General features: G+C 28.0%; 1 protein-coding gene across 1 annotated transcript in view; it reads right to left on the bottom strand.

The window, feature by feature from the left end:
- Nucleotides 1-15,799, bottom strand: part of LOC117175369 (protein madd-4) — a 191,255-nt gene extending 175,456 nt beyond the window's left edge. Inside the window, exons 1-3 of the mRNA XM_033365077.1 lie at nucleotides 15,710-15,799; nucleotides 7,577-7,611; nucleotides 3,108-3,207 (exon numbers count right to left, since the gene is read on the bottom strand). Of these exons, the coding sequence (XP_033220968.1) occupies nucleotides 3,108-3,207; nucleotides 7,577-7,611; nucleotides 15,710-15,799 (225 nt within the window). The remainder of the gene's footprint in view (nucleotides 1-3,107; nucleotides 3,208-7,576; nucleotides 7,612-15,709) is intronic.
- Between the last annotated feature and the right edge of the window lie 263 nt (nucleotides 15,800-16,062).

Raw genomic sequence — 16,062 nt, 5'->3', positions numbered from 1 at the left:
TAGGATAGTGTTTATTCGCCGGGATATCGAACTGCAGAATACTATTCTGATTACCAATTTCTGATAAAGATGATCCACTCTTGTGGATCCAAAATTAATTTGTTCAGAACTTTATTTATTAATTTCCTAGGAAATTTACTTTTCCTTTAAAATTTGTATTTTTCTGTTGAAAAGTGAATTACAATCTCTTCTGGCAGAAAACTGTTTTTTGTTAAAAAATTCATCTTTTGATCTTGAAAACTTTACTGGAATCTTTTTCAGATAAAAATTCAAAATATTATTTGCAAGAGAATTCAACAATTTTTTAAAAATTTTATCCTTCTTGGTTAAAAATCCGTGATCTTTCTTAACAGAAAATTCAACTATTTTTTCGAAAATTTGTCTTTTTGATTCAAAAATTGATCTGTTTTAGTAGAAATCTATTTTTTTTATATTGAAGATGCAACTTTTTGGTTCAAAATAATTGTTTTTTTCTTGAGTACTCGACTATTTTGTTTGAAATATTCAGTTGAATCACTTACTTATAAAATAATTTTTCTGTTAAAGATTTATATTTTTAGTTGAAAATTTATTTCTGTGATTAAAAGTTTTAATATTTTTTTGAAAAATAATCTTTTCTATTTAAAAATTAAAACACTTGGGTAATAGTTAAACAACCTGGTTATAATTTAATTTTTTTGTTTGAAGGCTTATATATTTGGTTGAAAAACTGTTTACTGAAAAAGCTTTTTCTTTGGTTTGAAATTAATTTATTAACTGAAAATATAAAATTTTAATTTTTTGATATTGGTTTTGTGTAGTTTACAATTCCCATTGTTTGGTCAAAACAATAATTTTCTTGATTTGAAATTTCATTTTTGCTAGGTAAAAATGCATCACTTTCATGGAATATTAAATTTTTGCTAAAATGCCCAATTTTTTGTTCGAAAAATTAATTTTTTTATAAATTCGTATTTTGGCTTGAAGATTCAACAATTAAGATAAAATTTTATTTCTGTCTCAAGTGAAAAATAAGTATTTATTGAAAAGTCGTCTTTTTTGTTTAAAAATTCTTTTCTTTTTTAAATAAGTTTCATCTTTTTGTATTAAAATATAAACCATGACACTTTTTTCTTAGGTATTTGTCTTTATTGGCTAAAAATTCAATTATGATAAAAGTTTAATTTTTTTTCAATTCATGTTTTTGTTAAAAAGCCAAAGGTGACTGAGGATCCAACTACTTCGTTAAAAAAATTTCTTTGTCGGTCGAATACAACTTTTTTTATTGAAAATTAAAAAAAATATATAATAAAATATAAACTAATAACTCTTTGGTTGAGAACTCATTTTTTTTCGTTTTTGAAGCATCAACTATTCGGTGTCAAATTAAATTTTTTCGTTGAAGATTGATCTTTTTAATAAAAAATTAAAACTTAAACTATTTATTTGAAAACTTTACCATTTTGTTGCTTGGTTCTTTTATTTTTTTGGTTAAAAATTCTTTTTTGCTTATCTAATAATGTAGCTACTCCATTCTTGGTTTTGAATTAATCTGAATTGTATAAAAAATCTACTATTTGTTTAAAAATTTTAATATTCTATTGAATATTCATTTTATTATGGTTAAAATTAGGTATTTAACTGGAACTGTAATAATATCATTTTCGGTTTAAAATTCATATTTTTAACTTAAAGTTGATCCTTTATAATTGAAGATTCACGGATTTCGTTAAAGGGTCGTATTTTTATTAGAAAATTAATCTTCATGAATAAAAATGTATCCTTTTGGTTTTAAATCGAATTATTTGGTTAAAAATTAATATTATGTATTATATTTTCCATGAAGTATTTCCTTATTATTAAACAAGAATCAATTTGGTTTAAAGATAAATTATTTTGTAAAAAATTATTTTCTTTTACTTGAAATTCACCATTGAAGTTGAAAATTCGCCTGTCTTGTTCTAAATTAACTTTTGGTTGAAAATTATTTTTTTATCTGATAATGCAGCTATTCGAGTTTTTGATAGAAATTTTTTCTTGATAAGTTTTTAAATTTCAACAGAATTAATAGTAATCTAAAAGAAAATCCAACTATTCTTATTTGAAAGGTGATTTTGTAGTTTTATTAAAAAATAATATTACAATTCCGTTTTTGACATAAAATTGATATTTTAAATTAAAAATTGATCTTTTTTGGTTGAAAATTTGTCTATTTTTGGTTCGAGATCTATAATTTTAGATTAAAATTGTACTATTCGGTCATAAATTAACCTTTCTGCTGAAAGTTCATGTTTGCGGAAAAAAGATTCAAATTTTTTACAGAAAAATCGTCTTGTAGTTTAAAAATCAAACAAAATTTACATATTCCAAAATTTAATTAACATTCCAAAGATTTTTTTTCATAAAATTTGTTCTAAAGTATAGAAACAAACTTGAGATTTCTATTCTTAGCCTTTTAAAAAAAAATCTGGTTTCTTCCAAGACTCATAACTCGGAATTTGTTAGAGATGAAAGGGTCTTTTTTCTAGAATTACTCAAAATTGTGTCTATTTCAATTCACATTCAAGAAAAAAATGTCCTTAAATTAACAGATTCTGAAGTACCGATACTAATTTTAGAATTTGATTTTTAGCTTCTTTTTAAAAAAAATTCGGTTTGTTTCAAAGCCAAATTTAGAACTTATTAAAGATAAAAGTTTTTTTTCTTAATTGATTTAATTATATTTTTAAGAACATTACTTAAATTAATAGGTTGCATAGTACAGATAAAAATTTCAGATCTGGATTTCTTAGCTTTTTTTCATTGAAATTAAGTAAATTCATTCAGAAATTGAGCAGTTTCCGAAGTATGGAAACAAATTTTTTAATAATCATAACTCGGTATGCATTAGAATCAGAACTTTCTTTTTTTTAGAATTATTAAAAATGTTGTCAAATTTATTTAAGATTAAAGACATTTGTTCTGAAATTTAACAGGTTCTAGAGTACAGACATAAATTTCAGAATTCGACTTCAGTCCACGCATACATGATTTTTTAATTAATAAGCTATTAAACTATTAAAAAACTATTTTAATAAAGTGATTTTGTATGTAGTAAATATACAATAATTATTTTAAAAATTTCTAACCTGTGTATTACAAAGCTTGTATTTCATGCTCCATGGTTTTCCTTTGCATGGTTTTTTTCGACAACGCCTTTGTTGTCTGGAGATGCCACCATCGCAACTCCTGGAAAAGTAATGTATTGAATTATCAAATTAAAATCCATAATTTCTATTAATAGGGATATTAACAAAAATATAAATATAAATATAATAAGATATAATATAAATAAAATAAAAATAAGGATATTAAATTTTTTCTTTCAAAAAAATCCCTCTCCTTCGCTAGGAATCGAACCATAAGTCTACCGATTGCCGGCCAAGTGATCTTACCACTAAGCTACTAGAGAGGTCGAAAGAAGAGTCCTTTTTCACAGATATGCCGATTGGCAAGGTTTTATCAGGCATAAGATTTCAGAAATCCGTATTATCACAGGAGATGGCAATAATAGATCAGAAGAGGATACTAATCACATCAAGTTGAAATAGAACTCTACATTATCGATCTGAGATACCCATCAAATTCAGAATTTTAATTTCTTCTAGAATTTAAAAATAAAATATCTTCGGTAAGAAAAGATCCCTTCCCTTCGCATTCTACTTTTTTCCCTTTTCGGAAATAAAATTTAATTTTGAAATTTTAGAACAACGTAAAATTCTGGATTTGAGGGGTATCTTAAATCGATAATGTAGATTTCCATTTTCACGTAATATGCCATTTGGAACATCTGTAAAAACAGATTCTTCTTTTGATCTCTCCAGTAGCTTAGTGGTAAGAGCACCCGACTGGAAATCAGTCGACCTGTGATTCGAGTCCCCGCGAAGCGAAGGGAAAGGATACTTTTTCACAAATAAAATTTAATTTCAAAATTTTAGAATAACTCAAAATTCTTAATTTAATGGATATCTTATATCGATAGTGCGAATTCATTTTTTTCTTAATGTTATTAGAATCTTCACCTGATTGGTTATTTTTATCCTCGATGATAATCGAAATTTCGTGAATTAAAAGGATGTCTTTATTTGAATTATTAAAATATATTAGTTCTCAAAAATAATTTTCGCAAATTTAAATTTTGATTCGGCATTTTTGTCAGTGAAGCCAAAAATAGTTGAAATGTTAGGAATAAAGAAAAACCAGTTTCAAGTAAACTTTTATAATTAGCGAATATTTACGAGAGGTTCAAGTTCTTTTCATTGCGAAATTGAAAAAGTAGGAGCCTTCATATTTTTAAAGTTATTTCGAAAACGAATTGAAAATGCGAGTAAGGTGATATGGAAAAGGTATCCTGGACTCGTAAAATAGGCGTTTCCGGCCCAGCAGAGTCTGAACTTATAAAACTCATAAATTATGCTGTATAGTCTGCACTGTTTCCGTGGAAAACATCTTGAATAATTCGAGATGCCAAAAGTTACCACGAAATTTACCAACGAGAAAAGAGAGACTGATTTCGAATATTCAGTATTACGTGGAGTATTAACAGTAAGGGGCAATCTATAAAATAAGTTTCCAATTTGAGGGGGGGGGGGGGGTTATGAACGCGCGACACGGTTGCGACACTCGCCCCGGAAGACCCGCAGTGCGCGAGTTCTCAGTCGAATATATTGCGCAATATTATGCAGCTCGGTTAAAAATTCTACTATATGATTGAAATTTTTAATTCTTTTTCAGAAAGTGTAACTATCTTGTTGAAAAGTCATATTTTGGATTGAACTCTGTTGTTAAAAATTATTTTTATTTTCAGATACATTATTTAATTTGAAAATTCATCTCTTTCTTCAAAAAAATATAACTTTTTTTTTTTGAAAATTCGTTTTTATTTTTTGTATGAGAACTTTTTGTTCCAAATGAAAATGTAACTGTTCGATTTCTGGATGAAAATTTATCGTTTTCATTAAAAATCAATATTTTGTAGTTAGAAATTCATGTAATTCGTGAAAAATTCATCTTTTATGACCGATAATTATTTTTCTTTTGGTTGAAACTTCATCATTTTTTATTAAAAAGTAAACTGTTTGTATCTAAATTAATTTGTATGGTTAATGACTCAACAATTTGATAAAAATATTAAACTGTGCGGTTGAAAATTAACTTTTTTATTAAAAATTTAACTATTTTTAAGAAATGATTATTAGTTTTGAAAAATTATCTTTTGTTGAAATTTTTTTAAGATTCATAACTTAAGTAAAAAGTTCATTTTTGTTTATTAAAAAATGTTTTTTTTTTCAAACAATTATTTTAATAAAAAAGTAACTATTGCATTTTTGGTTAAAAAACGGTATTTGTATTAAAACTTGATCTTTTCTAGTTTAAAATTAATATCTTTTGGTCGAAACTTAATCTTCTTGGTTGAAAATTTATCTTTTCTTTATAAAAAAATGCTTTCAAAATCAACAATTTTGTTAAAGAACAATATATTTTGTTGAATATTCGTGTTTTTTTTGTGAAAAATTAATCTTCTTACTGAAAAATCATCTTTTAATTACCAATCAAACTGTTTTGTTAAATATTAATCTTTTCAATATTATTATGTAAAAATTATATTTTTTATTTGAAAATTAGTATTTTTGGAATAAAAAATTCAGCAAATTTGTTGAAAATGAATGGTTTTTATTAAAAGTTCGTGCTTTTATTAGAAAATTAATCTTCCTGCTGAAAAATGTACGTGTATGGTTGAAAATTTAACTATTTGGTTGAAAACTCATATTTTTTAGTTGTAAATTTAATTTTATGTTGAATATTTTTTTTATACAATTTGATGTTTTTTTCTGAAAATTTCACTAATCCATTTTCAGATAGACATTTACCTTTTATATGTTACAAAATTCATGTATTTTGTAGAAAATTCTATAGAAAAAATTTTCAAATTGTTAAACGTTTTTTGAAATCTTTACAAATTTCTAAATTATTTTTGAATATTTTTCAAACTCTTAAAACTTTGAAATGTCTTTTGAAATAATTAAAGGTTTTCAAAAACATTTCTTTTCAAATTACTTGAAATCTTTTAAAAGTTCAAATTTTTTAAAAGTTTTTAAAACTTCTGGATAACTCTTAAACTTACTCGAATCACGGCTTACTTCACGTATCGAAGAAGAATATTTTATGTTTAAAAAATACCGTCTTTAGCATGAAATTAATATAAAGTTGCTATTTTGCATCTTTTGGGACAATTTCCAAGCATAATAAAAAGGGATTGCAGGCTCAAAACTGAAAGTCATTTTCAAAAATCGGGCTTCTTCCATTTAAAACCTTGTGTGAATTTCAATAAAAAATAGTGGATTTTTTTTCCGGGAAATAAAAAAATGTGTGTGTGGGGGGGGGGGGGCAGTGCACTAAAAATCGAAAGTTGAATTTTCGGCCCTCCATAGTGGGATAAAATTTAATAAAACTAGTTCAATATAACTTTTAAAAGACAATTGTTGACCGATTTTCAATTTTTTTTTAATAAGGACTTTTTTTATTTTTATTTATTTAAAAATGTATGCTATTGAAAATAGCGACAAAAAATGATTTTTTTAAATTTTCGTCGGAAATAGTTTCCTAATAATAGTTTAGCACCCTTGGACTGGATGCGCAGAGGTATTAAAAAGCAAATAAAAATTATCATCTGGTAATTTTAATTGTTTTAAATAAATTAAATTAACAAAAAGTCTTTCATTATGAAGTTTTTGTTTTCAATGTACCTCTTTGCGTTTAAATTAATTGCTTTTATTGATAAAATAATACTAGGAATAAAAATTTCAAATCCAAAATTTAAATTATTTTATAAACAAATTACATAAACAAATCCGCAGTGTGAACATTTGAAAGCAGAAGGAAATAGTTCTTTCTGTTAATTTTTCTTAAATGGTATCATCAGTGACGTTCAGTGATGAAAATTTGTTATCCGACATTTTTTATTGCTTTTATAAACAAATCATATAAATAAATGCCCAGTGTGAACATTTAAGCACAAAAAGAATTTTTTTTATTTTTATTAAAATTATATTTTCGGTGATGTTTATCAAATAAAAATTTATAATTCGATAGTTGGCATTAATCTCATGAGAAAATGATATGCGAAAATATTATGTAAAACTATTTAATTTTTCCTTTAAATCTTCACACTGGGCACTTGTTTATGTAATTTGTTTATAATGTTAATAAAAAATATCGAATGACATCTTTCTGTAATCGGATATCATTTTGTCAATAAAAGCAAGTAATTTAAATGTAAAAATTCTTTTTAAAACGAAAAACGCATCATGTAGAATATTAATTTATTTACTTTATTTATAATAATTAACTTTACCATATAATAATGTTTTTTGCTTTCAAAGTTTTATTCTTGAAAACTGAATGCCTACTTTTTTGAAAAAAAAGAAATCTGTTTGTATTAAATCGTTTCCGCAAATTATAATTTAACGTTTTATAACAGTTTAGTAAAAAATTAATTGAGTCTTTTATGGATAACACTTTAGCCAACAATTATGTCGTTAGCGAACATAGTACTTACCTCGTGCAGTGCGACCATTCTCCCCATGCAAGGCCCTGCAACATAAAATAAATCTGTGATTATCTTATGAAAGTACTTAAGTGTATACTGGAGTCCGGTGTAAATGTCAAGCTTTATGAGCTTTTAGCATGGAATACGTAATAGGTAAAGTAAAGGTTGGGTTTACGTTGAATAAGAACCCTCGTAGCAGTAAACTCCCGTAAATATAAAAAACATCATTAAGTGCAAAAAAAACGGAAAATGACTTTTTTTACGCGCGACTGTTGGTTCTCGCACTTCGCACTCAAAAATGTATTTACTTCGCGCTCCGCGCTCGATATTTGTATTCCCCCCACATTTGTGCGAAGGTCTTCTAAACTTAATAGTAAAAAAATCGATAACTGTAATTTTGTGATTGTGAATTCTCTTTTTTTAAAGCTCCTTGAGCTTTAACGAAAACAAAATATTCAATTCTAAAAATATAAGTCCACGTTATTATTTTCAATGCTCTAAATTGAAGAATCAATCAATGAACTTTCAAAATTTCAAAATTATATTAATTTAAGCAATTTTAAGCCAAAAACATTAAAAATTGAAAAATTAAAAAAAATTGTAACTGAATAATTCTTAAATTAAAAGTTAAATTATTTCCAGTTTTAATAGTTGAAATATCCTTGAAAAACCTCAAAATTTTATTTCAAAATCTTGAGAAATCTGTAAGTTCTTTTCAAATTTTTTCAAAAATAAAGTTACTTTCAAAATTTCTAATTCTTTTAGAATTAACAGATTTTTCGCCACAATTTTTAGAAAATTCTTCAAATTCAGAAAAATGTACTTAAAAACTTCCAGAGTTTGTTGACAATTTTAGAAATATTTTAAAATATTTTCCTAAAATAATTTTTCAACATGAACAATCATTTTCTATTTTCTATTAAAATTGTAACGTTGAAAGTTTAAAAGCTGTTCGAAATTTGAACAATTCAAGGCTTTCTATGTCAAACAATTAAGTTTTAAATTGCTTACTTTTAATATTGTTGGTTTTAATTCATTCGATTTGAATAAAAAGTCAAATATTTCCAAAGTTATAGATAATTATCCTTTTTTTTTAAAGTTCAATATTGAATTGGTTTAAAATGGAATATTTCAGAGCGAAACAATATTTTGAACCTAATGAAAACCTTTCATTACGAATATATTATTATAAAGTTATTTTTAAGATAACAATAGTTTGTAAAGTTTCAATAAAATATCTACATTTTGCTAATAACTAAGCCTTTCGAATTCAAACAGTTTAATTTTTACGTTAACGCCTGGAAATTCTTAATTTTTTACGAATTTAGAATCGTTTTACCAAATCAATTATTATTTACTTTTTGATACTTAAAATAAAGATTTATTTATAAAATTGTTTGTTTATATTTAGGTTTGATGAAATAAAAATTTTTATGTTTAAACACTTTCCACTTCAAACGATTTTGATTTTCAATTGCTTAAGTCTTCAATACTGCCTTTTAGAATTCTTTAAATTAGAAATAAAAATTCAAAATGGAACATTTTTAAAATTAAAGATTTTCGAATTCCGGTTACTGCGACTTTATGCAAAATAATGTACAAATTTTATTTTTCATAATAACTTCAATATTTGCTACTTATTTTTCAAATACAAAACAATTTTGTTATTAAACTTTTTAATACAACTTGTGTCGTTTTTTAATACATTTAATTTGTTTATTTTCAATGTTATTTTCCCCATTCAAATCAAAAATACGCAACTTAGCGTAAAGTGGCTCGAAGTAAATTTGTGGATATAATGTAAAAGATATAATTTAAAAATTACACATTTTTTGTAACTATAGTTGTCTAGAAGTTGTTTTAAATTTTTTCAAAAATAAAATTATTTTAGAAATTCTTTTAGAACTTCTAAACCTTTTAAGATGAATCTAATGTTTCTTATAATTTTTGGAAAATCCTGAAAAATTTGCCTAAAATATTTCTTAAAATATTCCTGATTTTTTTGACAATTTTGGAAATCTTTTTAAATATTTTCTTAAAATAATTTTAAAAATAAAAATAATTTTTTATTTTCCTAGGAATCTTAAGAAAATGTTTTTATTCTTTTCAACCCTTTTACATTTCCTAAAAAGTTGTTCAATTTTTTGTTTGAAATCTGCAAAAATCAAAATTTATACATCAACATTCAACCACTTCACTCAAAAAATAAACATTTTTCAAATAGAACAATGAAAATTGTTACGTTTAATGTTTAAAAGTTCTTCGAAATTTGAACGATTCAATGCTGTCTATGTCAAATAATTAAGTTTAAAATTTTTAACTTTTAACTTTTTTGGTTTCCATTTATTCGTATAAAATGAAGAGTTCAATATTGCTAAATATTAAATAATTCTTTTTCTTGTTTATTAAAAACTTGAATAATAATTGTGTTAAAAATTGAATAGTTTAGACTGAAACAATATTTCAAGCCTAATGAAGGCCTTTGATTGTGAATATATAATTATAAAGTTATTTTTAAATTAAAAATAGTTTTTAAAGTTTCAATCGAACATTTACATTTGGTTGATGATTAATACTTTAGAATTCAAACAGATTAATTTTTAACGTAAAAACCTGAATTTAAAAAAAAATTTTAAGAATTAAAAATCATTTTGTTAAATTAATTATTATTCATGTTTTAATACCTGAAGGACAGCTTCATTTCTGAAATAAATTATTTATATTTGCAGTTGATAAAATAATAACTTTTGTGATAAAAAATTTCAAATTAAAAAGTTTTTTATTTTTAATTGTTTATGTATCTAATACTGAATTTATAAATTCTTCAAATTAAAAAGTAAAATCTGAAATGGAACATTTTTAAAATAAAATATTTTCGAATTCCGGTTACTGCGATTTTATCTAAAATAACGTACAAATTTTATTTTTTATGATAACTTTAATATTTGCTCCTTATTTTTCACTAATTTTTATTTTTAGCTTTATTGGTTAAAATGTTATTGCAACTTGTGAAATTTTTCCAACAAGTAATTTCTTTTTCATTTTGAATGTATTCTTATAAGAAAAGCTAATTGCAAATTTGTAGATCTTTTTTGAATGCACAATATTTTGGAATTTATGTGTTTTCGTACCTTGCATGATTTTCTCAAAGATTAAATTTTTTATTATCAATGTTACTTTTCACAATTACACAAAAACAATGCAATTTTTTTATTTTTAATGCTGTTTTTTCGGGATAAAGCCAAAACGACGCGTTTTTAATCGAAAAAATTCATTAGGAGAAAATGTTCGTATTTTTAAGCACTTTACGAATAACCGTACAGAGAATTTTGAAATTTTAATATAACTGTACTCAACATTTTTCCAAATGCGCTCACTTTTTGAATTTTTATCAAAAATTAGTAAAAAACTGTTTTTCGGATTCAAAGGGTTTTGAAAAATGAACATGTGACAAAAACTGGGGGGAGGGGTCAAATTTTTGCACAAATCTAATACCTTCTTTAATGTGAATGTAATAATATAAGTCTGTATTTTTTATAATTAATAACGGTAATAAAATACAGAAGTTATATAGTCGAAAAATGTGATGTTTTAAAAATAATCTTAATTAATATTTTAAATTGTGTAGAGTAGAAAAAATAACTTGGTTGGTAAAAAAAAAATTACTCAAATTGTATCTATGAGAAATAACGGGGTTCCTCCTGATCTACTGGAGGAACTTATTTATAATGTATAGTTCGATTTCCTTGAAAGTTGCTTTAAATATCAGACTAAAATACAAAAGATTTATTGATCATAATAATATCAATAATGATAATGAAGAGTCTTGAATTTTAAAAATAAATATTGAAGAATTTTAAATTGAAAGTCGTTAAAATTGAAAAAATTTTCAGTTGCAAATTAAAAAAAATTAAACTATAAAAATATATTAAAAATAAAATTCCTAATGATGTACTTATTTGCAAATCTACATTTTTAAAATTCAAGAATTTTGATTTTCAACTCTTCAAAACTGTAAAAATTTCAATTGCTGATTTTTAAAATTTAATATTTATCTTCTTCTTTATTCACAATGTGTCCCATAAGGGTTTACATGACTTCCATTTCTTACAATCTTTCTGCTTATATCTACATTTTTTCAATCTTATCCTTTCTATATATATACAATTATTTACAACTATTTACATAAGTCTTATATCTAGTTTCTTATTTCTATTTCCTGCGATAGCGCAATTTCGGACTTATTATCAAACGAGTGAGCGAGCGAACGAAAGCGAGAGTGCAAGTAAGAGAGAGAGAGAGAGAGAGAGAGAGAAAGAGAGAGAGAGAGAGCATGAGAACGCAAACGCATCTTAGTCTACTTAACTTTTACCTTACCATTACTTACAATTTTTACGCTTCTAATCTAAGCGACTTCCGTTTCCTTTTTCTTTCACTTTTTTATACCTCCATTTGCCTTTTTCTCACATGCATTCTTTCATTTTCTCTCATTCGCTGCTATAGCATCCTCCAACTCCTTTATCCATTCTTCTGCTTATCCATCCCCCCGTAGAATCTTAACCACATTCCCTTGCCAGCTTCCTTTATCTTCCATTCCTCTCCTACATCCTTCCCATACATGCTCCCATGTTTCCTCCTCCCATTCACATATTCTACACTTTCTGTTCTCTTCTTTTACCCAGTACATCCCCTCCCTTTCCTCGTTCCCCAATCAGAATCTTGCTATTCTGGTCCACCTTCTCTCTCCCCATCCATTTTCTAAATACTTTGGCACTCCTTCCTTTTTTATCATCTTATACCATTTTTTGTATTTTGATTCCTTAATTATCCCCTATCTTTCTATTAATTGTCTTTCCCTTTCCCTTTTTTCCATTTTTTCATTGTTTACTCCAGTCCCGTCTTCTATCCCTTTCTCTCTCTCAGCTACGTCTCAAATTTTCATGCCCTCTTTCCCGCTCTACTACCTAACTTATCCCTTTGCGCTTCTTCTCTCATTATGTATCCTGGCATCCTCCAGTCTGCCCCGAGTGTCCACCTTATATACCTTCCTTGTAAACTCTCAATATCTTTACTTTCTTTTCATCCCCATATCTCTGCTCCATAACCTAATACTGGCCATACCAGCGTATCAAGTAAAAACATTCTCCTTCTCCAATTTTTCAACCTTCTTTTTAATATTCCCCATATCTGTTTCATTACCCTTACTGTTTTTTTATCCTTTCTCTTATATGAGCTGTATGATCTCCATTCGTTTGCAAGATATATACCAAATATTTATACTCTCTTACTTCTTCTAACTTTATTCCCTTCCATCTACCTGTCCATTCTTTCTTTCTTCCTCCTCCTTTTCTAAACCTCATTATCTTTGTCTTTTCTACATTTACATTCAGCTTTTTCCCATCTAAGTATTTCTCTAATCCTGTAATTAATCCCGCCACCCCTTCTTCATCCTCTGCCATCAACACTATATCTTCTGCGTAAACTAGTGTATATATCTTTTCCTTCCCTATCCTAATTCCTCCCCAAACTTATTCCTCATGTCTTCTTCAAAATCTGATATTAATAAATTAAATAAAAGTGGGCTCAAAGGACATCCTTGTCTCACACCTCTCACCAACCAGAAACTATCTCCTACTTGCTCTCCTACCTTTACCCTGCTTTTTGTCTCTCTAAAAATTTCTGATCCCTCTCTTATTCCCTTTTTTACCATATTTTTTTCTATTTTGCCTTGGTCAATAAGTCAAACGCCGCCTTTTAGTCTACGAACATTGCTATCATTGCCCCCTTTTCCCTTTTAATTCTCTTATTTACTATATAGTTCAGAACATAGATGTTGTCCATTACCACTATTCCTTTTCTAAACCCTGTCTGATTCGATGACTCGATTTTTTTTTCTTCAACTTCTATCTTCTATCTTCAATCCGATATTGAAATTCTATCATTTCAATATCTTGGTTTACTCTTTTTCTTCTTTTTCTTTCTCTGTTTACTACCTTCCATACCTCTTCTATTGTCCTAGCCTTCTCCGCCTCTTCCTCAAACCTTTTATTCTCCCCCTCTTTCTTTTGATAACACAACTCAGTATACTCTTTTTTTCCTATATTCTTTCCCATTACTTTTTTCTTTTCTACACTTTTTTCATTCCTTTCTGACCTCCTTTTTTCTCTTTACAGTCCTCATCCCATCCACTTCTATTCCCCCCTTTACTAAATTCATTTTTGCTTGTGCACTCTAATACTATTTTTATTTCTCTTATCATTTTTTTCATTTCCTCGTCCACATTTCCCTATCCGATTTTGATATATCTGACCTTTTCTCTAAACTGTTCTTTTCCTTCCCTTGACCAATCCCCTTTTCCTACACTTTTTACATTTGCTCCCCTTTTATTCATATTGCTCTTGCTTATTTGTCCCTCTAATGTCACTATTAAAGGAAAGTGATTCGAATCAATATAATCACCTATCTCTAGTTTCTCAACCTTCTCTCTTACCTCATCATCCACCAGCACGTAATCAATTACCGTTTCCCTTTCACCTCCTGAGCGTGTATATTCTCTTTTCTCATCTCCTTCTATAGTTCCGTTTAAGATATACGAGCCCAACTCCTCTAAGCTTTTTAACAACTGTTTTCCCTCCCCGTTTAGTACCTTATTTTTGGATTTTCTTTCTCTCATTTCTCCCCATTCCCTATCTCCCCTGTCACCTCTTCTCGCATTGAAATCCACACCTATTATCAGCCTACTCCCTCCTTTATTTTCTTTAATCATTTCTTTCATCTCCTCTGCTTTCTCCTGCCTATCGCTGTTCACATAAGCCCCCACTACCTTCCACTTCTCTCCTTCCATCATTACCTCTTCTACTATTAATCCTTCTTTTTGTTCTTTCCTGTCTTTCTTATCTTTCCCTATTATACATTCATTCCTTACTTTCATCACTATTCCTCCCATTGCTCTGCCCTTTCTATTCTTCCTCTTTGCATTTTGCAGTTGCCATTTGTAACCTCTTGGTAACTTTCCCCTTACTCTTTCCCATCCCTTTTTATCTAGCCACGTCTCCGTTATTATGACTACATCCCATTGTGTCAAATGTCTGATAAACTTCCTATCCCTTCTTTCCAATCCTGCCATACTCCAGTAACAAATCTTCTATTCTTCCCTAATTTCGTTTCTCATTTTTTTCCTTCCTACTATTTTTTATTTTCCTATCTCCTGCTCGTCCATCTCCTAGTTTCCCTGCTCCTCATTTCTTACTATTTGTTCCCTTTGTTCATCCCAATCCCACTACACTTCGTCTATCTGTATTCTCCCATACTTAACTCATGTTCTCTTTCCCGTTTTTCTTTCTTCTTCCATTATTTTCCTTAATTTATATTGCATCTCCTTTCAACCCATGTCAAATCATCCTCTATTATCTCTGGACTTCCATATAATAACCTTTTCTTTGTCATCACCTCCCTCTTATATTCCCATTTCTTTAATTTAACTAGTACCATTATCTCCCCTCTTCGCATTTTCCTACGAACATTTATCATTTCCTCTATCCCTACCTTAGCACCAATCCTTTTTAGTACTTCGTCCACCCCTTCCTTCAGCTAATTTCCTTCTAATCTTATACCGGTTCGATCTTTCAAGTTTCTTCAACCTACCTAGCATCTCCTCTACCTTTTTATTATTATCTTCTTCCTGCTTTTCTATCTTTTGTCCTAATGACTGCATCCTCTTTTCTGAATTTTCTCTGATTTCTTCCCTTTTTTTTATTTCCTTCTTAACTTCAGCCATTTCCCGTCTAATTTCCTTCTTTAATTTCTGTCTCCTTTTCTCCTGCTTTTCTTCATAAATTCCCATTACCTCTATCATCACTTCGCGAATTTCCTTTAGTTTTTCCGCTTTCATCGTAACTTCACTTTCATCCCCCCTTCTGTCAGCCCCCTTACTATTCTCACTCTTCCCTACCACCCTACCAAACTCTGCTTTTCCGGCGGCGATCTAAACATGTTTTGATATTTCACGCTCGCCCCGATATTTTCCTTCTCTTCACTGCCTTCCCTCTCCCCTCTCTTCCTTTTGATAAAAGCTTCGATTGAGCCTACGCTTTTCGCTCTTAATCTCTCCTTTTCTATAATTTTTTTATACTTCCTCCTGGCCTTCCTTTCCTTTTCCTCTTCTTTCGGTGTACTGAACACGTCCTGCTCTAGATTTGTTTCTTCCGCAGAGATACTCGCTCCGCTAGCCATAAATCAAATTCAAACTCTCCCGCCTTCTATGCTTTCCTGCCTCTATCTACCGTCGCGGTCTGGTACCTGTCTTGCCTTTCGGCTTCGCTACCCAACCCTGCTACTATCAACCCGATCAAGACAGTCTTCTCACCCTCTCACATATCTCTAAAAAAACTTCCACGCAAATCTGTTTTAATCCTCCAAAATATCTACCTACCCTTTCCAATCTCACAATCCCTCAATTAATCTCTCACATCCATACCCTTCTACACACTTCCACA

The sequence above is a fragment of the Belonocnema kinseyi genome, chromosome 6 (genome assembly GCF_010883055.1).
Source record: "Belonocnema kinseyi isolate 2016_QV_RU_SX_M_011 chromosome 6, B_treatae_v1, whole genome shotgun sequence".
NCBI classification, from domain to species: Eukaryota; Metazoa; Arthropoda; class Insecta; order Hymenoptera; family Cynipidae; genus Belonocnema; species Belonocnema kinseyi.
Note: the sequence above shows the minus strand (reverse complement) of the source record. Positions and strands in the feature narration are given on the sequence as shown.